This window comes from Periophthalmus magnuspinnatus, chromosome 10, assembly GCF_009829125.3.
Source record: "Periophthalmus magnuspinnatus isolate fPerMag1 chromosome 10, fPerMag1.2.pri, whole genome shotgun sequence".
NCBI classification, from domain to species: Eukaryota; Metazoa; Chordata; class Actinopteri; order Gobiiformes; family Gobiidae; genus Periophthalmus; species Periophthalmus magnuspinnatus.
Window position 1 is genome coordinate 23257390 of NC_047135.1, and position 25853 is coordinate 23283242.

The 25853-nt window shown below is 38.2% G+C and overlaps 1 protein-coding gene across 1 annotated transcript in view; it reads right to left on the reverse strand.

Annotated features, from left to right (window-relative positions):
* The window catches only part of si:dkey-237h12.3 (teneurin-3), a 191043-nt gene that overhangs the window by 76721 nt on the left and 88469 nt on the right, over positions 1 to 25853 (reverse strand). Inside the window, exons 9-12 of the mRNA XM_055224598.1 lie at positions 19394 to 19540; positions 14559 to 14775; positions 6254 to 6373; positions 1038 to 1299 (exon numbers count right to left, since the gene is read on the reverse strand). Coding sequence (XP_055080573.1) covers positions 1038 to 1299; positions 6254 to 6373; positions 14559 to 14775; positions 19394 to 19540 — 746 coding nt within the window. The remainder of the gene's footprint in view (positions 1 to 1037; positions 1300 to 6253; positions 6374 to 14558; positions 14776 to 19393; positions 19541 to 25853) is intronic.

Sequence of the window (25853 nt, forward strand, 5' to 3'; positions counted from 1 at the left end):
CAGTGTAATGTGATCCACCAAGACTTATCTACAGGTATTTTCCACCAATTTAGTATGCATAGGGTTTTTAAAAGTCAAAGTCAATACGTCTTAGTAGTATTAGTTGTATTAGTAGTAGCAGCAGGAGCAGTAGTAGTAGTGGTAGTTATTTTGAGTTGTGTTCTAGGAGTACATATAACCCTTGGTTGAAAAAAAACAAAACATTAAAAAGCTGTCACCAATCAAAAAAGAATATGGACTTACTTTTTAAGTAAGTGATTCAAAGATAAATACATAACTTCTGTTGGATTGTTTAATAATAGACTTACTGTTTTGACCCTAACATCAACGGGCAGTTTTCCAGCTAAAACATTTCCCTTGAATTGTGTCCAATCATTCATACATTCTTAAAGGGATAAAGTAGATTAGTTCTTCAAAGTTCTACTTGCTTGTCTCCGTAGCGATGTTATTGCATAGTTCAGAAAATTCTACAGTATGACATTAAAGTTAAAGTTATCTATTCTTTGTCAGTGGTCAATGGACAGAACAGATAACTTTAAGATACAGGTCAGATCTGTAGAGGTGACCCCATCCAGAGTAAGAATGCATTGTTTTCCAAGGTCTTCTTGAAGAATAAAACAACCTTAAAGAGAGTAACACATTAACTGTTAACACATAAGATATTTAGATCACCATGTTGGAGACTTGTGTGCTAACTGTAAGGAGGTTTCAAATAGTGCCTGGAAGAGATGGCAAAATTACGGAAACATGGACAAATGAAATATAAATCCACTTCAGGCATGTTTTTGATGAGGGAGCAACATTACAACATGGTAGACTGTTTGAGGGAGCAACATTACAAATAGTTTAGAAAGTTTGCTTATTACCTCTTCTTCAATGACATAAATGCTAGCTATGCTTTAATATCATACTGTGGAACAATCTAGGCAAAGCAATACCATCTCCATGGAGACTAAAAGATACACATGGCGCAATTTAAAATATGTAATTAAACATACAAATTGGCATAGATGCATAGAGTGTGTGCTGTAGTCTACCTGTGTCTCTGGGATGATAGGGCTGTCCTCCTCTGATGTCTTGTACAGCGTGGACAGGGGCGTCGCTAGGATGAGTGGGTTTGGACGGAGCAGACCTGTGAGGTAACAACTGGGGATGTCATTGGCCTCTCTCTTCATTACCACAGTATCCATCACATGAAAGACACTCCAGGGCAGCCACACTGTCCGCTGCACGCTGGGGAACGGAGCGCGCTCATAACTCAGGGTCAGGGAAGCGCCGCCATTGGCCACAAGGTCAAACCTGAAAACAGTATGAGATGGTATAGTCAGACAGCTGCTACATGCATCACTGTACGGTACTATATATGCAGATCACATACATTTGGATTCTTATTGTATTTTATCTTACTGCAATCTGGCTTTGTTTGTATGTTTAACTAGATTAGATGTGCCAGAGCTGAGAAAGCTATTTCCCTTTTAGCAACAGCAAATATTAAGAATAGTCATGCAGGTAGAATACTGATTCTGATTTATGTTGTTTTCCTAATGTTTCTTTTTTCTTATTTATTTGTAAATGGGCAACACATATTAATGTGTAATTAACATTTAAAAATGCATACACTCACGATACATACAACGCACTCACTATACATACAATTATAAGAACAGTTCATTTGAAGTTAGTTAAAAGAAAGTTAAAAGAAAAAGTTAAAAGAAAATTTAAACCAAAAATCCTCAAATCCTATAAAAATGTTATTGTTTTATGCATGGTGACATATTTGGCCCTCAAGCAACCACTGTTTAAAGCTTCTGAAATGCTGCCAGTGTTGAGAGCTCTTGTATATGAGCAGACAACGTGTTCCACGTCTGACCTGCTCGATAAGCAAAAGAGAGTTGTCCAAAAGCACTTTTCCTAACCAGCACAGAGCAGTCACCTCTAGAACATGCTGTTGATGTTAACAAAATTTTTCAAAAATCATTATTTCTTTCCATAATTACATACCCATACCCATACATAATTGTGCACTATGTAGCTTTTCTGGTGGAGGGTCTACCACCTGCTCTTTTCCATGGAGATGTTACATTTCCTGGAAAGTTCCGTATTATGTCATTAAACTTATCTATCTCTTCAGAGACAAGCAAGTACTCATCACTGCTCACATTAATGTTTCATGCTTTTCTTGTTAAAGCAATAACAAGTCAGCGTTGCATAGTTCACCTTTCAGTTCAAAATACGTAGTAAATCTTGCACACTTCATGGTCTAAAACAATACACTTTAAATCCCTCTGTCTAATCATGTATGATGGTTTTAGGCCTGATAAAATAAACATTGACTTCCGGATCAATGACTCCTGTCTGAAGTGAAGCACTCCTCCTGCACAGCCCTAGTGTTTATTATCACTTTATTATTCCGTGTGTCTCATGCATGACTGTAGTTAAAGCAGCCGTGCTGTGTGCAGGCTTTCTGGTCACATTTGGTCTGCGGTCCTGCCAGCTCTCACCAGTGAACTGCTTTTAATTAGTGCCCCATTACTCAGGGAAAAGTCCGCTTTGGAAATGAAGGGCGAGTCTTTGAAGTGATGCTCTATATATTCAGCACAAGTGGCACCGGAGGGTACCACATGTACGCGGTGACACTGCATGGAATCACACGCACTGATTTTGGGTTTCCATGCTTTTTGGTTTGGTTTGCTTTATACACTGACATTGATTTCCAGAAAAGCAAACTTAATCACAGTTACATGCCTAACCTTTACCTAAACCCTAATCATGGAATGAACAATGAGGAAATAAAAAACAAATGAAGCTATTAGGCAACATAACTGCTATGGTAATAAAGCCATGTGTTCATTTTGAACACAATTTGAACACCAAACAAGTCCAGTTATGGCCTATGGGCTTAAAAACTGTGCAGGAGAAGTTTGGATTTTTATTTATAATGCATTTTTGAGTTTTGAGAGAAAACAATTTTGGATTCATGATTAATGAAACAAGTGTGAATGAAGCAAAATACAACTCCAGGTATGTATTGGATGAGGGGACAGTAATATAACAGCCAAATTAGAATAGTATGTTTAAATTTAAATCATGTTGATGTAATAATAGAAAAGGATCACGTTCTGGAGACCTTCTCTTTGCCCCGAAGAGGAAAGCAGGTCCCCATAAATTGAGTGCGTATGCAGATTTTAGCCCCCACAATGTAATAATTACCATTTTGATTCCTATGCTTCTCTCTCTCTATCTGGGCAGCTGTGACTGAGCCTTCTTACCACTGATCTGTTGGCTAACCAAGGGAGATGATCTCCAACCAGTTATCACGCTCTCCTCACTAGTGTTCCAGGAAGACTATCGAGGACAAGAATCAGCTAATCCCTGAATATGTGTCCCCATGCTTGGTGAGTCATCCCAGCTGTGCACTGTCTCTGTCTCTTCTTCCATGCTGACAGCGCATAAGCAAAACCTCAAAAACAGTTTTACCTATAATATTTAATATTTTATTATCTTGCTATTTAAAGAGTTTCTTTCTGGGAAACTGCAGAAAGCTGACATATTTCACAGCTACTTTTGATGACTTGGGTTTTGGTAAATATCCCGAGATGCTATATACAGCTAACTAGTATTCTTCTGATACTTAAAAAAAAAAATAATAATAAAATAATTCCGATCTGATACTTGGTCTTAGTGTACTCACCAATACCAATACCACTCCGATACTATATAGTGTGAATTTTATTAAGGTAAAAGAGCAAAAAATAACTCTAGTAAAAGGCTATACTAAATTATCCAGATATAATATACATACAGATTTAAGCCTCTACTTTGAGACCTTTAGATACACTCTTTCACTCAGCCACTCACACACTCTACACTAGGCTGGCCATCGCTATCTGTCAGAAGAGAACAACGCTGTATAAAATGTATAAGAGACTACTTGATAAACTGCCTGAATATCTCATATGCTTGTTGAACTTTGATACGGGAACTTTTATTGCAAGATCTCATGATTGTCTATGTCTATAAAAAAGCTTTTGGTTATTTTGCTTCCCAAAAATGGAATACATTTCAGGGACATGCAAAACTGGATACACTGGTACTACTAATGCATTTTAATCATCTGATGATAAACATTTATAATGACACTTGCACCCGTTTTTAATGTTTTAAATCGATATATGTACTGTATTTTCCAGACTATAAGTCACACTTTTTTCATAGTTTGGCCGTGGGTGTGACTTATACTCAGATGCAACTTATATGTGAAATTAATTAATTATGAGTCTGAGTGCTCTCACTGTGGGTCTTCCTGTATAAATAAAGATAAATGAAAAAAACAGATGAATTTGTTTTTTTACAGTGTTAAATGATAACAACTACAGCTCCATACATGTGTGGTCTTAAGTTTGTACCTGTGGTGAACTGTGTTTGTATAATACATGACATGTGTACATCTGCTCTGTACTTTTGCTCCCATTACTGAAGAGGCGTGCACAGTAATAGCTGGAGAAGGTCAGACAGTAATCCCATGTTTTACTACACTAGCGGCAGATTGATTCTAGCCGTGCTGATTCAATGCATTTTAAACAGCCTCTCCACCAAGCTGACATTTGCATGAGGAATTGTTCTGGGGAACATTGTGCTGTGCTTTTCATTTGTTTTGTTTGGGATAAGCACCAGTACAAGTCTTGCATTGTTAGATGGGCAGATTATCTATTGTCTGAGTAAGTGGGCACTGTAAGGGCAGCGGGCAACTAGTATTTACTATAGAGGGATATATTCATACCCAATTCTGCGTATTATGTTATTACAATATTCACGTAATGGTACAGCAAAACTGTAGCACGGATTATGATATTGGACACCTCCAGTTTCGTACATGTTGAGATATCTTTGCGAATAGGTCAATTTATGATCTGTGTCATCCTATGTACTATACTACTTGGAAGCAATGGAAGCATGGACAAACTTGAATGGATAGCTCCACTTTTCATCTTCACTGCCTTTCTCTGTTTTTGTGTGTATGTTAGGGAACAGGTCTGCAAAATAGTCACTGGCTAGATGGACATAGCATCGGATGCTATTTAAAATGTAACAATGCTCTGCTCTTATCCATTAAAATACACTAATAACTGGTGGTAAATTAATTTATTTTACTTTAGACATTCATAAGTCTCCTGCTGCTCTTTAAAACAAATGCTGGTAGAATGTGTATTAGCTAAAATGCAGATCAGAGCACATGATGAATACTCTGCTGAGAAATGTGACTTGATGTGATCATGCATGTTGTTAAAACATTTCAAAATGGCCACTCTGGAATAATAAGAATTTATGAGTCATTCATAAGCAGCCCATAGTCTGTATAAAGAAGTGAACTAAGGAAATGCGATGTCACCCATAGCATTCGGCTTCAGTCAAATAAAGCTTTTGGAGGCTAGCAGTTATAGGGGGAAATTTGGAGTCAAGTTCCGTATTTGGAATTCCGGGAGTATCATAGCAACCAAAGAGCCAATCAGAAGTGAGGTTTTTGAAGGTAATGTCCCTTCCCGGCTGCATTGCTGGTTTAGCAAGGGTTCTCCCTTGCTAAACCAGCAATCAAACCTGTTGCTTACGCTAGCTGGAGTGACCTTGGGGAAAGAAGGCACCTGATTTGTCTATTGTTAATGTTCATATCCTGATTTACAGTCACAATGGCAAAATTTAAAAAATACCAGGATGATGTAGTATGTAGTATGTGTTAATAAAATGGCAAGCCCGACAGCAGCAGTAACAGAGACGAGGGCGAATGTTTTTCAATAGAAAGCGACTAGTCAAGAGAGCATGTCCATGATCACTTCCTATTTGGAACGTGGCAGCTAGCAGGTTAGCTATGTCCATGTATATATTCAGTCTATGCTTAGGCCATATACTCTACACTTTATATATTATAAACTTTATTTTGAGTAGATTATGTACTCCTTGTCCAATAAGAACAACCTTGAACAAAAGCGATGCCCTAAAAAAGCATTTTATTCTAAGATTATGGCATATTACAGTTATTTTTTTGTACTGCCCAAAAATCAATTTGTGCAATTAGTATTTTCGATCTGATGTATAGTTTTTCCAAATATAGAATGTGCCACCACTCTAATCGATGCACATGGATAATATAAAGTGCATGGATTAACCCAGGGGCTAGCTCCAGTGTACATAAGGCTCCTGTTTGTTTGGACATGCTAATGCCTGTTGACAGGTGTAATGGCTGCAGTGTGGTCCTTACATGCCGTCCTGCCGGGTGATGGTGTAGCCGTACTCGGGGTAGTGTGGGAAGGACACGTTGACTCCGATCAGCGGCGTCCCATCTCCTGTGAGCACTTGACCCCTGATGACGGACGCCAAGCTGCACGAACATGCAAACACAGACACACCGGGTAAACAAACAAGAGACTGTGATCAAGGTGTTGACAAGTTTGATGTCATAATTTCAGGTGGAAGGTCTATACAACTCCATGGGGAATTAGCTTTTGAAAGAAATAAAAGCAGAAAAAGCTGTTCACTTGTTGAACTTGTTTTTTTGTTTTGTCGCCTGCTTGTTGTAGAATGTTCCACAGTATAGAATTAACTCCCCAAGAGCTTTCCGATGGATTATTACTTTACTCCATATGATGGTAAGCTTCTAGTCCAGCCACAACTGCCCTGGGGTGGACAGACGTCTGACCACCCATCACTCTTTCATTGGAAAGTGAAGTATCTTCCCTATGGACACAACAACAGTTTCCTCTAGAGCCACTATGCTGGCTCACTGTAGCCCTAGGTATTCCCAATGGGTCTCCCATCCAAGTACCAACCAATTTGGGCATTCTCAGTGTGGTATGAATGGAATATAGACACACCTGAGATTGAATAAACACAGGATAGTTAAGTTTAATGGCACACAATGGAACATTCCAAGTAACGCAATAACTAGACCAAACCAGAAAAGTTGCAAACTGCACATTAAAAAGAAAATTCTACCACTGAATTCTGACTTTCCCCCAACAGAATTTAAACAATTTAAAATGTTATGTTAACTCAACATTCAAACAAAACAATGCCAGCTGCTGGCAAGCTAGGTAGCGCCACGTATTACCATCGTCCCTTCGCCCGCAGAGTTAGCACGGACTTGTAATTTACCCATGTATAAAAGCGCTCATGTCAGTAGCAGTTAGTCATGAAAACATCTGCCTTACACAGCTCCTCGCTGTCTCTATTTACTCCATTTAAAAGCCCATAATTCAACCAAATGAGCCACAGGAAACACAGGGCTGTCTACAGTATCTTCTGCACCATCTTGCGCATTTATTGCAGCGTTTTTTTATTCCTCCAGGAAATATAAATGGATGTGCTGAATTCAGTCTTGAGCCCCATTTCTAATAAAAATGCTGTTATGTAAGCTATTATGCAAAGACAAGATGTGGCGCACAAAGCCAAGTTTAGCTCTTAAGGCAATGTAATTTATGATGCCGGGAGGAATAAAACTCACAAAATAGAGGGCTTTGTATCAGACTGGGTAAAACATTCAGTGCTTTATATCTATAGTTTATCTATCAAATAATAAGGTCATATAAATTAGCATATTTTCCCTTCAGCTCGTCATTTCATTTCAGGGGTCATGACAAACAATCATGTACCTCCCCTGCCATCCACTCACTATGGAGACATGCATAATTCAGATTCATTTTCCAAGTAGCAGTAGGCTAAGGACTGATTCACAAACCCACATACCCACAATCATCATGATACGTGTCAAACAAATATTGTATCCCATTAAATTACAGAAAAGAAGTTGTTCAAGCAACCTTTATATATAACATTTCTATAGATATATGCAGACTTCAGCTTCTACTCTGAAACCTTTAATACACTCTTTCACTCAGCCCTTCGTTTCATTACAGGTGATGAATTTAAACCCGTCACTGTACACACAAAAAGTAGGTTGGCCATTGCTTTCTGTCAGAAGAACACTGTATAAAATGTATTTGATCGACTGCTATCTCACTTGGCTACTATCTCTCTTGCTTGTTGAACATTGATACAGGAACTTTTAATACAAGATTACATGATAGTATAAGTCTAAGGACTGAGAACTGAACCAGAACTGAGATGGGAAAAAGGGCCTTTGGCTGTTTTACTTCCCAAAAATGAAATATATTCCAACATGCAAAATTGAATACTTTGTTACCAGATTATTAAAGTGCATTTGTGGCACCAAATAGTTATACTCTCACTTACACCTGTTTTTAATGTTTTGAATGGACTTTTCAATGTACTTTTTTGTTTGTATTTTTCTGTATTTGAACAGGGCACACATGAGTCTGAGTGCTCTCATTGGGATCTACCTGTATAAATAAACATACATTTTTCTTTTTTGTTTTTCTTTAACACTAAACTAATTGTGACACCAACAACCTTTAGGATTCCGTAAAGTATCAAAGCTGGGGTAAGTTTTTCATACATTGAAAGGGCAACGTAAGTATGTAAATTTGTTCTATTTCCAAGCTCGTTCCAAACCCGTGGCACATCACTAGTATTCACATGCATGAAAGAGATGGGTTGCTGGTCTCAGACTCTTTATTCCAGGTTAGAGATAGATAACATGTTTTATATTTAGATGCAGACAGAGGTAGTGCTAGAAGATTAATTCTGATCAAATCAAAATCGCAATATGAATGGACATAACACGCAAATTACAAAGACTGCAGTTTCTGAAGTCCCAGAATTTCCTCCACAAATGCCAAGATATCCTGTCTCATTTTGTGTAAAAGCTGCTAATCCTGTAGATTAGATCTGTGAAACAATTTGTGATTCTTGTAATAATTTGTCATTTCATACTAGAGTCTTTTTAATCATTCTCTTAGATGTGTTTAAAGTGTGAACTTTATAAATGAAATCTAATCAGAATCACAATGCTTGTCCTTAGATATTATATTTATACATTATATTAATTGTGTAGTCTCAGTTAGCAGTGTAATTTTGTCACCAATTGCTGCTTTGTGGGAAAAAGTTAAATACAAAATACACCGGTAATATAGAATGTTCTAACTTTTGCTTTAATGTGCCGTGTGTTATATTGTTTTTTGATTCAATATTAGCATTTACAACAAAGCCTTAATATATGAAAGATGGAACAATATATTTTAGTGTGTATACAATTTCTTTGCAAAAGTGGGGAGTTTTTTGCTATTTTTATGCAATAAGGCCAGATTTGAGCAACAGAGGGTTGAATAAATAACTTCTAATCACTAATTAATGGTTAATTTTCATTTACTTGTTGCAGCTCAAGCATTTGAATGAGAATGTCGATGTCTATTTAAAATGGGTTACCTGGATTATCCTGCTTTGTTGTTTTGTGTCAGATATTTCTGTAGCAATATATCGTGCTTCAAAATGTGTTATCGTGACAGGTCTACTCACAGTTCAACTTATTTGTATTATTTCTGACAGCGGAAGTTTTTGCGAAACAGCCCCGTAAAAACTTGAAGAAATGCTACAACTATAACATAATACATGTCTGCCATAATAGAAAGAAAGCACATCAAGTGAAATCACATTAGAACTCATTTGACAGTTGTGGAGAGACATTGCAAAGCTCTGCAGTACTCCAAAATGGCTGATGTGTCAAGGAGACGCACTTTGTCGAGGATTCACAACAACAAAATCCGCCGCCGCAGGCAACCCGACTCAAAGGGGAAACAAATTTTTAAAGCCTCAGAAAGAAAGTATTACCACGCCTCGACATAAACGGAATTGTACTTTGGAGAGAGGTGTCAGAAGTTCAAATGAATTTAAAGTTCGAATTATCCAAGTCCAAAATATGTACTAGATTTGCTTGGTCTGAATGACGAAATTGAAGGTTGAACAAAACGTCTTTCTCTCACCTGGCAGCGGTCTAATATAGCTCCCCTGTTAGCGAGCAAAGAGCAGTGGCAGTGGAGCGGCTGGGTTAAATGGGTTTCTTAGGGGCATCTCTGTGGTAGTTAGTCCTGCATGGAGGAGCATTACTCATTCAGTCTCTCTACCAGAATGTCCCTGCTGGCTAATGGATTGGCCGCTGGTCCAAAGGTTGTCCACCTCCAGGGCCGCTTTGCTGTTTCTGTGCACAAAAGTGTTCTCAAGTCGGCACCTGGTGTTATGAATCACACCAATGCAAGCCTCATACATAGTCACATTATAGCCTAAAAGCATGATTATTTATAACAGCAACAGGGCCTGGAGGTAAAGCGTTTTATTTGCACCACAGCCACATTTTCAAATCCATTTTCCTTTGTAAAATATAAAACTTCAGTATTATGCCAACTGTTATAATGGCTCACTTAATGGGAAATTCATGGTCAGCTTTCTGAATATTAGCCTACATTAACTTATTACTTGTACAAAATGTTTGAGTCACAGAGCAAGGTTTTGGAGTGACCTGACAGACGTATCTAAAAAAAAAAAAAAAAAAAATACTGTATAATTTTAAATATTAAATGAAAATTTCTATTGACTACATTAGGGAAGTGTGCAAAATTTGTGTCATGACAAAAAACGTGTTACTGACTTGACAATTAGATAAAGTTCATAGTAATTTTTAAACTATTTTATTTACATTATAACTTGTTTCAGTTTTGCAGCAATACCAGATGTGCCCACTATTTGAGAGAGCATCCTGTTCTTAATACCTCCATGAATTCTAATCAACTCTAAAACACTTCATGGTACCTAGCACCCTATTGTACAAGTATGTCCCATAGTGTCTCTTATGTTAAACGAGGTCTTTGTTTGAGAGGAGACGACACGGCTATATTTCTCCATCAACATTTAATCATGGCCGCTTACGGAGCACAGGGCTTGAATCTTAAACGCATCCCCAGCACATTTGTCAGCGGGTGCGGCAGGGGTGTCCTATTTCGCCTCTCTTTATCTCCGGGTCATTACGTATATGAGACAGGAATGATCAACAACTTTAGCTTCTTACACGCTTGGCACGGCCCTCTCCGATTCTTTATTTACCCACTCGCCAAACAAGGCCACTTAAGAGCGCGCTGGCAGTTCGCTCCCTCTCACCCAGGCCTGTCTATTCATCTTTGAAGAGGCAGACGGATGCTAGCCGAGTCCGAGTCACACCACCTGCTGGAAGGCCAAAAATGAATCACCAAATATATGCATTTTTCACCGACGTAGGCTGCGGAGGGATCAGGAAGCCCAACGGGGGAGCTGGTGTGCGGACATGCGATACGGCTGGCGGGCCACGGGGGGATGGAAGCGAAAAAGAAAAATCAAACTATAACCACAACACGTGTTTTATTCTCTGTGGTGCAGAAGGGACAAGTTTAGCGTTGTCTTCAGATAAGGGAGCGCACCGTGAAATGGGCTGCCTATTCTTTTGGTGAACACAATGGTTTCATGGAGAGTGAAAAAAAGAGTGGCAGAATGACCTGTAACAGTTCCTATCTCAGATATCAGATGGATGCAGTTTGGAAGTAATTGTGCTTCTGGTTTGCAAGCTTTTGTCATATTTTATTATTATTATTATTATTATTATTATTATTTTATATACACTGAGCAAAGAATGTCTATGAATTATCCAGCCTACACACCTGAAATAAAACATTTGATAGATTTGGGTCTACAAAATAAATGTATCACCCTTCTTTGGTTACTGTTGTTACCCAAGTACAAGTATATTCATATTTTTTATGTAATGCAAAGTTAGCCCACTAATACTTGTGCTTTTTGCGTCTTTTTAACTACTGTATCAATATTGTAATAGCTATTTACAATGATGTCATTTGTTAGAAGACAACATTCATCAATGCATCCATATATGTTGGCTATAAGAAAAATAAATAAATTAATTAAATATATTACAAAGGTGCACTCTGCCACCTGCATGTCTCATAGTGATGTTTCTGCTTTGTCTAGAATGTTCTACCGCATGGCATTACACTTATCTATCTTGCATTTATTCAATTAAAGGATGTTGTAAAATAAAAATAAATAAATAAACAACCTTGTGGCATCACTTGCTTGTCTCCGTAAGACTGACATACTATAAAACATTCCAGGCGATGCGATAACATCTGCACGGAGACAAGAAGGCTTTGGGCCCTCCCCCAGAAACAATGCATAGTGCACCATTAAGACAACATCCTCTATCTGTCAAGACAATTATCCGGAGTATCCACTATTTATCCCTGTGCCTGTATACAATGCATGAAATATGCACTACATTTCATGATGCAATGAGAGCTTGATTTCACCACTATCAAGATGTACTCTGATCAGTGCATGTAAATACAGCCACAGTCTTCACTTGTGTTACTATGACAACTATTTCAAAATGGCTGCCTGAGTGCTCTGACATTTTTTGTCTACATCTATTATGGTGAAATTAGAAACAATGAATAGTAGTCTGAACATTTCTTGTCCATACAGGAAATAGAAAACTGAGTGGGTTCAAAAAGGCTTTATCAATCCAGTCCAAAGTACAGTTGCACATATTTGCAGAGCTTTATAACATGTTTCTGAATATAAAACTAACTTCTACACAAAGATAAAAAGGCAAATGACTATTCTGAGCCGTGGAGCTAATGCCAGAGCCAGACATGAAATCGACAGTAAGCTGAAGACAATGAGCAGGGGATTACTGAGGAGCGGGCTGGGGTGGGACTGCCTCATTCTATATTTTCACTAAAGCACGCTATTTACATAGGGATTACTTTAAACTATTGGAGGAAATATTCCCCAAACCCTGTGCACACAGCCGGCAATCACTCCTCTCTCCATCAGCAGCAAAACAAACGCCACTGTGATGGCTCTGAGCAGATGTGGAGAGCACGAGGTGATGATGGAGTCTAACCATTGATTTATTCATACTGTGTATTCAGAGCTTGGGTGAAGAGCAGGAGTTATAATGCAATAGAACAGACCGACAATCACAGTTCAAAAATCAAATGTCATTTTTACAATCAACAAGATTAGTGAATTTGTTGGCGCGAGTGTTTAGTACTTATGAATTCATTCATTTCTGTCAAATGACTTTTTCCTGCACCATTTTGAGTTTAAAAAAAAAAAAATCTTTCAGAAGACAAAATATACCGTTGTTCATTTCAATTCCGTTTAATTTTGTAGAGGCTAAAATCACGAAATTGTTGATTTAACTAACAGAAAGAAAGAAGAAATCTAACAATGAAACATTCATGGGTCAGCAAAAGACGAGCAGATTAACCACAATTTACTGTCCACTCAATAGACTGCACAACAGCGTCCAGCTGAGTCGTGCTAAGATTAATGAATATTTAAAGATAAGGTGGTGGACAGGATGCTGTAGGTGGATGTACTGACAACATGTTAAACATTATACAGATAAAATGAGTATTTCACCGGAGGATACTTCTGTGTCTAGAAAGAGAAATGTTTGTCTCAATAATAACACTAATGCTAATATATATTAAAACAACACCACAAAATTAAGTATTCCACATATAAAAATAATTGGTTGTTTATGTTATGTTTCCCGATTTTAATAAAAGTGTCTGACACAGTGAGCTAGCATGCTGTTGTGCACAGAGCGTATACGGATCGGTTAATGGTGGCATTTTGATCGTTTTGGAAATGGGTCCACTTTTTCATCACTTCAAAACTCATGGATACTCATTTCTGAATTATAAAGTATGTTAGTGTAAGTATATTAAAATTTTACTATTAACTAAAGCAAATCTCTGTATGAACATATTTACTCTTTTGACAAATCAAAGTGCTTTACCTTGAACCGAGCCACTTTACATATAGGCCTATTTAAATAAAGCATCCTTATCAAAACACTCTGATATAGCTGCAATATATTGAAATAATCCTCTTATGTAAAATCTGTTTCAATGTAATGAAAATGCAACTTTGATTTTAAAATACTACACTTGATTTCTGCTGTCTTAAAAAATGGTCCAAAGTTATTCCTCGCTTACCTTATGCATTCCAAACATCCTATATATCTCTTTTCACAATGCTTGGAGACCAGCGCGGAGTTTTGCAGTGACGATAAAGCCAACAACAACAAGCAGCACATATACTTCCTGATTACTGGACAACAAAATGATTTCTAACTAGATACAGGCAGCATACAGCAGACATTTTAACCCCAAGAGCTGCCTATATATTTGTACTGGGAAGACATTTTTTGCTCAAATACATAGGGGAAAAAAATCAGGTAACTAAGGCAAATCTCTGTAAGATGGTATTTTCTTGTGCTTTTCAAATTGCTCTGATAAAGCTGTAATACACCGAATCATCCTCTTATGTAAAAATCTGTTTCAATATATAGTGAAAATACATCTTTGGTTTAATGTTTGGAGATTGAAGTGATTTGGCAGGCAGTTGATCCCCTGTTTATTAGCTGCTGGGGCTCTGTGCACACACTTGCCTGCTCTTCTCTCAAAGACAAAGTGATTCTTGTGACGTTCTGAAGAGGACGCACAAACACAGGTGCCTCTTCCCACTGGAAACGAGACAGCAAACATCCAGCCCAGCCGCTATAATTAAGCTCCTGTCACTTCTCCCATGCTTACCTGCTATTGAAGGGGTTATCCGAGGTGATGACGTGACTGCCGCCGGGACCAATCAGGAAGCTGGCGCGCTCGAAGAAGCCCTTGGAGGCGGGCAGGGAGGCGGAGCTCTGGAGCTGGGCGGCCATGACGGCGGGGTCAGGGGAGCCACGGCAGTAGCTCTGACCCTGACAGGCCATCTGAGAGCAGCAGTCCGGGTCCATGCAGTCTACCAGTCCATCTGGAGAGAAGGGACAGAACACGGCTCAGACAGAGGTACAAACTTTGACTTGTAACTACAGAGGACAAAGAACCAATTATAAATCCTGTCTGAGTGCAGCTGTCTCTCAATATAATAATAATTTGGTGTTTCACAGTTTGTTCAGTTTTTACAGAGGAAGAATTGCAATAAAAGTTCTAATTTGATGTATTCAATTGTATATGTTACATAGTAGTACATACACTCAAAAATAAAATGCTGACTTTAAAGGTACACTATGTACACCTTTTTTGGTGAGGATGGTCACATTTTCTATAGCGCTTTTCTACCTTCAAGGCACTCAAAGCGCTTTACAACAAGGAACCACTCACCCATTCACACACACATTCATACACCAGTGTACGCAGACACTGAGGGCGAGGTGGGTTAAGTGTCTTGCCCAAGGACACAACGACAACATTCATCTGTGTGAGTTAGAATCGCACCGCCAACCTATGGATCAGTGGATCTGACCGCTCAACCAATGATGTTTATGTCGAGAGCGGGATTTGAACCGCCAACCTTCGGATCAGTGGACAAACACCAGGATCCATCAGTTGCTTGTCTCCAGGGAAATGTTCCACGGTACCGCATTGTCTATCTCCATGGAGACAAGCAAGTGACACCACCAGGCTAAGTTACAGCTCAAATCTTATGAGAAAGCAACTCTACTCACAGCAAGAATGCATGTTGTTTTTCAAAGTATTTTTGGACAATAAAAGCATCTGTAATCAAATAAATGCAAGATGGTGGGAGAGAGTATGTGGCAGTCCCTCTCCAGAAAAGTTGTACTTTACATTGTGATTTTCTTCAGCTAACTTTTTATGTTCATTGAAAGCATAAAATTGAAAGTTGTAATATGTAACTTTGGTAATGGGGGGCTGCCACTCTCTTATCTCAATGGAGATTGCTTTGTTAGGAACTTTCCACAGTAGTCCTTTGCGTCTGCAGAGATCTGATCTGCGTCTCATGGAGATTATTTTACTGTGAAACATTCCAGGCAAAGCAATAATGTCTCTCTGAAGAGAAGCAGGTGGCTGTCCCCCCACTAGGTTTAAGGCTTAACCACACTTAACCCCTCTGCACAATAGTCATTCTCTTTTGTCAGGTAAAGTCATGTTTAAAAAGAACTTATATTTAAGGTATTTCAAGGGCATTTTTCTTCACTAAATCAACAGGAGGCAGTGAGCCCGTACTGTGGCACAGTCTATCATGTATCTGTATCACTGATTGAGCGTGAGAGCCCGAGGTCCAGAGCCAGCGGTCCCCAACGGTACAAGCCAACACTAATGGGAGCTGAAGCCACGGCTCTTAAGATGACTGCAGCTCGAGGTGTCAGACCTGATTTGACCAAGGGCTACTCCGCTAAATGAATGGTGTATCAAGGGCCAAAGATTATCATAATGCTCAAGGCTTCTGGCTCCTAATAATGTCAAATATTTAATAATGTACTGGATGTATAGCAAAAAATGGCTTCAGTGCCTTTTTTCAATTTCTCAGCAAGTTCAAAATATCCCTGAATCTTTCACACACAAATGGAAAATTATGTGTCCCATTCAGTTACAGCTTTTTAGTGAGTGGTAATGATTTGTCAACTTGATCAAGTATATTTTATATTTTAATTTCATTAAGTGCTGTTTTTCTTTATGATTTTACTACTACTACTACTACTACTACTACTACTACTACTGCTACTACTACTTCTTCTTCTTTTTACATTTTACATACTTAAAGAGGACATCAAATATTTGATGCAAAATATAAGGAACAATGGAATTCATTAAAGAAAAAGGTTAAATAATCCTAACCCATTTTTTATACATTATATTCTATTCCTCAAAGTATCCACCCTTTTGCTTTGTTGACATCCCTGCAAACCCTTCTCTCAGTGATCATTATGATGAAGTCACCCGAAATGGTTTTCACTTCAAACGTGTGCCTTGTAAGGGTCAAGAAATGCCAAAAGTGCAAAGCAGTGATCAAAGCAATTTAAGAAGAGTTATTTTGAGTTTAATGTTTGTTTACTACATTCCATATGGTCCATTCACAGTTTTGATGCCTTCAGTGAGAATCTACAATGTGAATAATCATGGAAATAACAAAAGTATATCTATATATTCCGTAAAATTAATATAATGTATTTTTCACTCTGTGTTCTCAGAGCATGGTCCTTGCATATGAATATCTATTAGTACTACTTTGTGAGTGCTGTTTGGTCTACCTAGATGTCTTGAGAAGTAGCACAGACCTTTTTTCCTTCTGCTTTGGTTGCATTAAGAGGTACCAGGTTGTTTATTTTATTTGATTTATTTATTGTCATTCTTTGTTAAATGTCTCGGGACAACAGATGGATACTAGCAGGTTTGATATAATTTGACATATTTACAACTGCGACTGTTGCAGATGTTCATTAATATGCATTGTCCAGAAAAAATGAAAAAAAAAAAAAAAATGAAAAAAAACATAACCAACTGTTTTAGATACAGGATCATTGCTTGTTTTTAAAAGTGAAACATTGCTTTCTATTGTGCTTCCATTTAAAACTACCACAATCAAGAGACACACATTGCTGACATTTTAAACACAGCTGAATGTTTAGGCACAAACATACAACTAAACATTATAATTAGGAATGTCGAAAGATCAGATGTCAGTGTTATTGTGAGAAGAAACATTGTGATTGTTAATAATTACACCAGGAATGAACAAAATCCTGTTTTCCTGTATAGAACAATGCATGTTTTTTTAAAGCCATAAAAACACTGATTAGGAAATAAACACTTGATAGATCAATACTATGCTGTGGCATGTTCTATACTAAAATAAATCATCTCTGTGGTGTATCAAAAAAGTTACATTGTGTACCTGTAACATTTTTGGAGAATATATTGAATCAAAATGACTTATTTATGCCTCTAAAACTGTCAAGATTATCACTTTCTGTGTCATTATTATATTGTAAACTGAACAGTCACATTATTAATTATCAATTAATCATGTAATATTGGCATCCTTAATTATAATACCTATTTCTTTGAACTGTTTGACCTCGATTGAACTCTGAAATCGCACTTGCAGCACTTGAACAAAAAGCTCACATCCCGTACAGCTTTAAGTGCTTTATAATTGATCTGCAGTACATTCCGGTGCATGCTGTTTAACAATCTGCTGCGGCCACATTTGCATATCCTTCCTACTGATGTATTATGTATGATTGATTTGTTTTGTTTGTTTGCGCTGTCACGGAGGAGCCACATCAAAGCCCATTTCCCCACTTTTTTTCCCCGAGCTAAGCATTGTGCGGTGGAAAAAGGCTAAGAGGACCTATTTGTAGCCGCTGCACTCTCTATCTCAATACATTTACGTGCACAAAGAAATTTGAGCAAGCCTTTGTCCCAGGCTACATACGGGTCAAAGAATCAAAAGTAAATAAGCTATATTTAATTTGCACTGAGCATTTGATTTTTAGACATGATAGAAACTGATCATGAGTCATTTTCTCTCTGTGATAGAAATAAACAGAGTGAACCAAAACAATGAAACAACTTATACTAGGGGCTGTCGTCGTCATCACTGACGATCTAAAATGAGTAAACATCGAAACACATGTCTAATACTTGAGTGGCTGTTCCTTACCTCATGCAATTGAATGCTTTCCCTAGCCTGCGCCTAATGTAAATCAGATTGCATTGTTGCATGCAGCGGGTATCCGAGTACATATCAGCTTCTCCAGATGTGTTGGGATATGTGAGATTCGAACCACGACACGTTCGTAGTTACTGGGTTTATATGCTTTTTGAAAATTCAGTTTAAATGGCACTAGGCTAGTTATCCGGTGTTACTGGCATGCATGTAAATATACTAGTGATCGACTCCACATTTACATGCACACCAAGAGCAAGACGAAGAGGGACAAGAGGCATTCAACTGCACGAGGTAAGAAACAGCTAGGAAAATATAAGTCATATTTGGACATATATGCGTTTAGATCAGCAGTCATAACAAACTACGGTCCCTCCACCATGAGTATTTTTATAGTTTGAGGGTTTGTTTTTAACACATTCATAGATTGAACAAACTAAAACTGATTTGTTTGTTTTTGTTCAGTACAAATCTTTATCAAAATCAATCCATTTGAAACTTTATTAGATCTCCAAATCTGTGTGAAATACTTTTACTTTTTACTCTTTAAGTAGATTTTCTATAAGATACTTTAATGCTTTTACTTAAGTAGATTTTTTTCTGTGATACTTTTACTTTTTTTTGAGGATTTTTTGATCTGGTATCTCTATTTTTACTTAGTATTTCCTCCACTACGGCTGTTAAGTAACACACTTCCTATCATGCCTGAAAATCAAACGCTCAGCGTAAATTAGATATTGCTTGTTTATTCTGTATGTATGATAGCCTTTTTAGTATTAATTGTAGCTGCAATGTTTTAGCATTAATGTTAAATTACTAAACATCCCTGAACGTCTCATAGCCTCCTGTTCGCACCTATTTAGCACTGTAACCTACATGTAGACTGGGACAAGAGTGGTCTTGTCCAGTTATCTGTTTTTCCTGGCGTGCATGTAAAAGTACTGTCTCTCTCTCTCACCTCCCTCGTTATCCTTGCCGTCAGAGCAGAGTGTCTCAGTAGCCACGTCGCAGCCCAGGCCTCTCCACCCGGACTGACAGATGCAGTGCCACACATTCTGATCCAGGACGCACCTCCCGTTGTTGTTGCACAGCCCCGGGCAGCCGTCTGTCAACACATCATGTACGTGTCAAACGGGAGAACGTGGAAATGGAAGGAATCAACATGAGAAGATAAAGGGGAGGAGGGGAGGGAAGGAGGGAAGACATAAGTGGAGGGGCTTTCAGAGGACAATCAGAGATGATAGGAGGACATACAGTACAGCTCTGACAGGGAGTGAGGGGTGAGGGAGGGGTGTGTTGTTGTTTCACATGAGTTTCAAGTGCACAAGGAGAAAGGTACACACTGATAGTAATGCAATCAGTTTTATGCATTACAAATGCTGCCATATCTGAATAAAGTCCTAAAGGCACACTATGAAGAAATTGAAGCTGGTCTGAAGTTTTTATCTAATCTTAAAAGCATTTTATTGTTTATGTTGTTGTTGCATGCCTATTTGTTGATTTCTGAATTATCAGCTCAAAGAGTAATTGGGAAGTAATTGGATTCTGTTTGAAATCCTCATGACCACTGTGGTGGGGGAGAGGACCCACTTACATATCTTGCGCAGTACATATCACTGCAGTCCCCCAGTCATTCAAATATCAGCTCTCCGCCACGCAAAGCCTCTAGGCCCAGATGAAACACTAGTCATTATAAATAAAAATATATATAATATCAAAAAGGAAAAATCCACAAATTTACATTAGAATATCAAAAGCTACATTTGAACAATTTTACCCGCAGATTACTGTAATGACAGTAAAATATTTAAAGAGCCCCATGCCTTTGCTTTGAGATGCCGTTTCAATTTACATGAGAGCACAATTGGTTGCAGAGTTGCGGTAATGGAAAGTCCGCAACCGCGCTCTAAAGGGCCTATATTACGATGTTTTCTGATCTATGTTATATTTCCACATCACAAACATACCTGGAGTTGTGTGTTGTTTTCAAACATGTTTCACACATAAACCCCGCATATTTAACCTGAGTTCCTCTCTCAGCCAGAAAACACTCTGTTCCACCTTGTGATGTCATGTGGTAATACAGGAAGTGCTCTATGTGTTTTTAAACTCCACACACCTTCAGTAGAATCATTTGGACAATTTCAGTCATGGAATTGCCAATCTCTACTGAACAGTAAAAGGTAGTTGTTAACTTGAAAACTACCACACCAAGTGGAGCAGAGCATTTTGAGCTTTGGAGATATCGATAGACTAATAATGCGGGGCTAGTCAAACGTGTGAATGAACCAAAACACAACTCCAGGTATCATGTAACATGGGGTAACATGACTTAAAGCTCACAAGAGTACATTTTGCAAGAGTAAATATAGCACCTTAAAACTTAAACTATTTTAAATAAACAACACACAAACTGTAGAATCGGTCATATATGAACGCAATTTACATTCAGCACATGCCTACATACACCAACACAGGGCTGATCTGTTTCTCTTTGTCTCTATTTGTACGTATTGCAGTAACATCCACTAAAATAAACCGCGCCTCTGATCATGGCGAGCCCTTTCTAGTGTTAATGCAATTCTCCCACAGTGTGCCTTCAAGGACACATAGCCTTTTCACCAGAGAACACGTTTAGTTCTATACATAGCCTGGGTAGCGCACATATATAGGAAGCACTCATGTGAAGTAACATCAAAGGACCAGGGAAGTCTGTATGTAAATAAGGAAAAGGGGGTTCTCGAGTTTATACATTTACAAAGAACAGAGCAATCGCTGCTGGGTTGGCATTCCTTGTATAGTGGAGGGTGAAGACAGGGAGCCGCAAAAACAACGACTAAACCACACCAGTAGGGGGCGTTTAATCTGGCAGACACAGAGGATTCAGACAGGGGAACAACATCATGGGCGACTGGGACGAACAAGTGTATAAACGCCGTGCTAGGGAGACAGAGAGCAGGGGGGGATTGTTGGTGACAATCTCCCTTGGGTGTGTATATAGTACAGTGGTTCGATTTACCTTTATATCCTATCTTGACTGCTCCTTTTACACAACCGCGGGAAGGGAAACATTTGGAAAAGAAAATTACTTATCTCTTGCGGTGCTAAGACTGACAAACACATTGACTTACAGGGAGAACAAAAAATAAGTGGAAGAGAGGTCTGCTGCCGTCAAAGCTAATGCACCTGCCGACATGGTTTAAAAGAGTATTACTTGTCCTGAGGTGGAGGTAGAAGACAGTTAAAGCTCCGGAGACGCTGTAGGTCTGTGCGTGTGTACGACAGGTCCTACTGCTAAGCGTGAGTGACAGGATGTGGCTGAGATTAGACAGAGGCGTTCAGAGCTCACCCGCTTTCGTCTGACTACTTGCAGTTTGTGGTACCTTCAGAATAAAGAGGGAATGCACTGATCCAGTAGAGCCCATGCTGAGCCTTCACAGAGTGGCACGGATGCACTGTGCAATATGGTCTTGTCTTTAGTTTCTGATGACTTCTCATCTTCTCAAAGTGGATGTCTAAAGTTTCTGTCACATTGTGCAGTTTGATTTCGCACTAGAGAGCCATTCTAGTTTGCTAGGAGTTATTGAGCTCCACTTTGGCGCTCACAAAAGTAGATTTTTCTTACACACTGGAGGCAAAGCAAGTGAAGTGTCTTGCTCATGGACAATGGTGGAAGGTAACAAAGTAAAAGTAGTAAAGTACTGTACTTAAGTAGAATTTTTAGATATCTTTACTTTACTTAAGTACTTTTAAAAAAAACCTTTTATTTCACATTTCAGAGGAGGTACTTTCTACTCCACTGCTTTTTTGGGCTTGGGATGATTTGAGAGGTCCATGTTTGTGGTAACATTCTGACTTAAGTTTTCCAGTTCAAGCTTTGGCTTTGAGCAAACAAAAATAAATACACAAAATTCATATGAAAAATAAAGACAGTGATTTGTATTGCTGTTAACCAAAATGTGTATTTTTTAAAATAAATTTCACTACATTTAACACTTGTAACAAATTAACAACACTTGTGTGAAATACTCTTAAAGTACCTTTTTAAATGGGTACTTAAATACTTGTACATAGGTCAATTTTTTCATGTGATACTTTTACTTAAGTAACAAAATTGAGTACTTCATCCACCACTGCCCATGGACACACTGAAAGAGCTAACCTTAGAATTGGTGTGCAAAACTGGGAGCCATTATCCCTAGGTTTCAATCTTTTAAGATAAATTGTCTGAGGAACTGCCAGCGACAGATAATGTTTTATTTGTTTTGTTTTTCATTCAGATGACATATTTTGGATCCCACAACCCCTTGAGTATTAACACAGGGGGCAATGGAAGCCCACAGACCTCCTGCTGAATGGACCCAAATTATCATAGGCAGTACTTTTTAGTAGTACTTTCAAAACCTCACTAACAAACACTGTATTGGGATACAGGCCTAAAATGTATTTTTCAACTCACTCTATACTGTATTATTGACCACCAGTCTGAAACTCCAGGTCTAACTCCAGCTTGACTGATCAGATAGCAATTTAATGAAACAGCATTTCTCCACAAATATATCTAAGAGCCTAAAAATTTGATGAACACTTCTGTATTCACCAACTCCTGAATCCACCGCAGCCCACACGTCTGCACCAAGAAGAAACAGAATACACTATTTACTTGGACTCACGACGTCTGCGCACACCGGCACATACTGGGACTTGCGAGATGGTTTGATTTTAATAAACATGGACTGCATTTAATCTCTGCTGCGATACCGGCGTAAAAGCACGGGAGAGCGAACATGGATCAGTGCATCCCCGTAATAAATGTCGGATCAAGACAAAACATTCTCAAGCAAAACGAATAGTGTTTTTTACCTGATACTCGGGAATCCAGGGCTATACATGTAAGCCGAGAGGGAGCCAGGGAGAGGGGAGAGAGAGAGATGGGAGGCAGACAGGCATAAGACATGGGAGATACAAGGAGGTGTTAGGCAAATGGAAACAACAAGGAGAGAATCTGTTTGTGAAGGAAGACAAGAGAGATAGACTGAACGAGGATTCATGCGCTGGAAATAAGAGAGGCTAATTAAGGGTACAGTGGGAAGCAATTCAGAAGATGTGACGAATTCATTTTTTAGCAATTGGGGGAAATATTACAGTTAGCAGTGTTGTTACTACCGAGGAATTGTTAGCTTTCATGTTTCAGTGTGGTTGGTGGGTGATTGTCTGTCGCTTCACACAAATGTAACACATTGCAAGATATTTGTGAACGTTTTTCCCATTTTTTTCTTAATATTTGGCAACTTTGTGTCAATAATATTCCAGCGTAGACTCAACATATCTGATGGAAGTGGGTAAAATATATTTTGGTATTTGCTATTATATTGTAATGTGTTAGGGTACTATTAGGCCTGTCACGATAAATACTACATCAACTTAGCATTCAATATATGATGATAGAAGAATATTTTTGGGGGTCAATATTTACCAAGGGTAGTTTTTACTTGCAGTAGTGGGATGTTTTTGGTTGTTTTTTCGTAATATGCTAAGATTTGAGCTGTAGAACGTTGAATAAATAACTTCTACGGCTCATTATAGATACAAACTAATTACTCGTGTTGCATTCTGCTATTTAGTTATTTGAGTTTTTTATTTTTTATATTGTATATTTAGAATAGTTTTTTGGGAATAATTCTGCTGTTGTCTAAATTTACTTCAGCAATATATCATACTTAAAAAATTGTTATTGTGACAGGCCTAGGTACTACGTCCATGTAATTCCCCTTGTGGACTGGCAAAATTGGTTAAATTGTAAGAATAGGTGGTAATGTGCATGTTGTTTCTCATTTTAAAGCTACAGTATGTAACTTTCTGGGGTGGCACATCACCTGCATGATTCCACAAAAATAGAAAGTTAACACCATACTTCGGAATATTCTCCATGAAGATAGATACGTTTTATAGATAAGTTCATACTGTGGAAGATTATAGCCAAAGGAACAACATCTCCATGGAAACAAACAGGAAGAGGCCCTCCTCCAGGCCAAATAAGACTCAGGTTTGTGGAGATGCAAGCCCGTTCATGTGTTTTTTGGGGCAATAAAAGATTTTATTTTAGTCTATTTTTCAATAAAAAAGTTACATATTGTGGCTTAAAATCTGAAAATTTTAGTTTATAAAATATCACGCACATGCTTGGCCATTTGCTAATAAAAATGTATTTTCTGAGAGTATATAGTTATATTAACATGGAGGAAACTATATCACATAAAGTAAAGAGAAAGTATGAACTAAAAATACCAATAATAATGCCTATTGAATGAAACATTTTATAGACAATGAGGTCAGATTTAGTGGCACCCAGGGGACATAACATGAGCTTGCCTCAGTGGTGCAGTGGAATCTTCCCGGTTAGCACCCTCCATCTGCTTCACTTAGAAAAGCACAAAGCTAACAGGCTAACACTAAGAGAAAAGCACTGTTTCTCTTGATGCCAGCGTTATAACACTTGTGTTGGCCCGTTGCTAAGTGTAGTGTCTCTGACTGTCCACTCCCCCTTCAATCTAATAGGAGCGCATCAGAATGTGAATGCTAATCCAAGCACTTAGAAATGTAATTACTTTGGCTGAATGCATCATTACTTGTCCTAATTTGACATTGTGACTTTTCTGTTAGCATATCACATCAAGTTAAAGGTGCACCATGTAACTTTTCTAGCAGAGGATCTTGGGTGATATTGGGTGACCGGATTTTCAAAGTTCAAAACTGGGACACACCCAGGTTGGCAGGCTGGTATGAATAAAATTGTGGTTTTCTGTATTTTAGCTAAACAAATGACTATTTACTTTTGGTAGGTATCAAATTGGTCAAAAATAAGGCCACCTGGGACCATTACCACTGGTTTTGGATAAATCTGCTGGGACAGGGGACACAGGGCTCAAAACTGGGACTGTCCTGGGTAAATAAGGACATGTGGTTACCCTAATCTGATACCTGTTTGTCTCCATAGAGATGATATTACTTTGCACAATAACATCAATACATATTACAATACAATTAATATTCCACATTACGACAAGCAGGCAACTCCACAAGGCCAAGTTAAAGGTCATATTTGTGGAGAGGTGACTCACCCTGCTGACAGGTATTTGTGTAGCATAGATACATTTAATACCATACAGTGGATTATTTCAGGCAGAGCAATAAAGTGGAGATAAGCAGGTGATGGAACATCCACAAAATTAAAAGTGCACCTTTAAAATATATATTTTAATCAATATGTCAAGGTATTTAAATTATTAGTATGTATTATAATATTTATTTCTCCTTTGTGAAAACAATAATCTTCTATGTTATCTTATCTTGGTACTTGGTATCATTTTTTACCAATTTAAATGTGTTGTTTTGCACAAATATATTGAGTAATATGT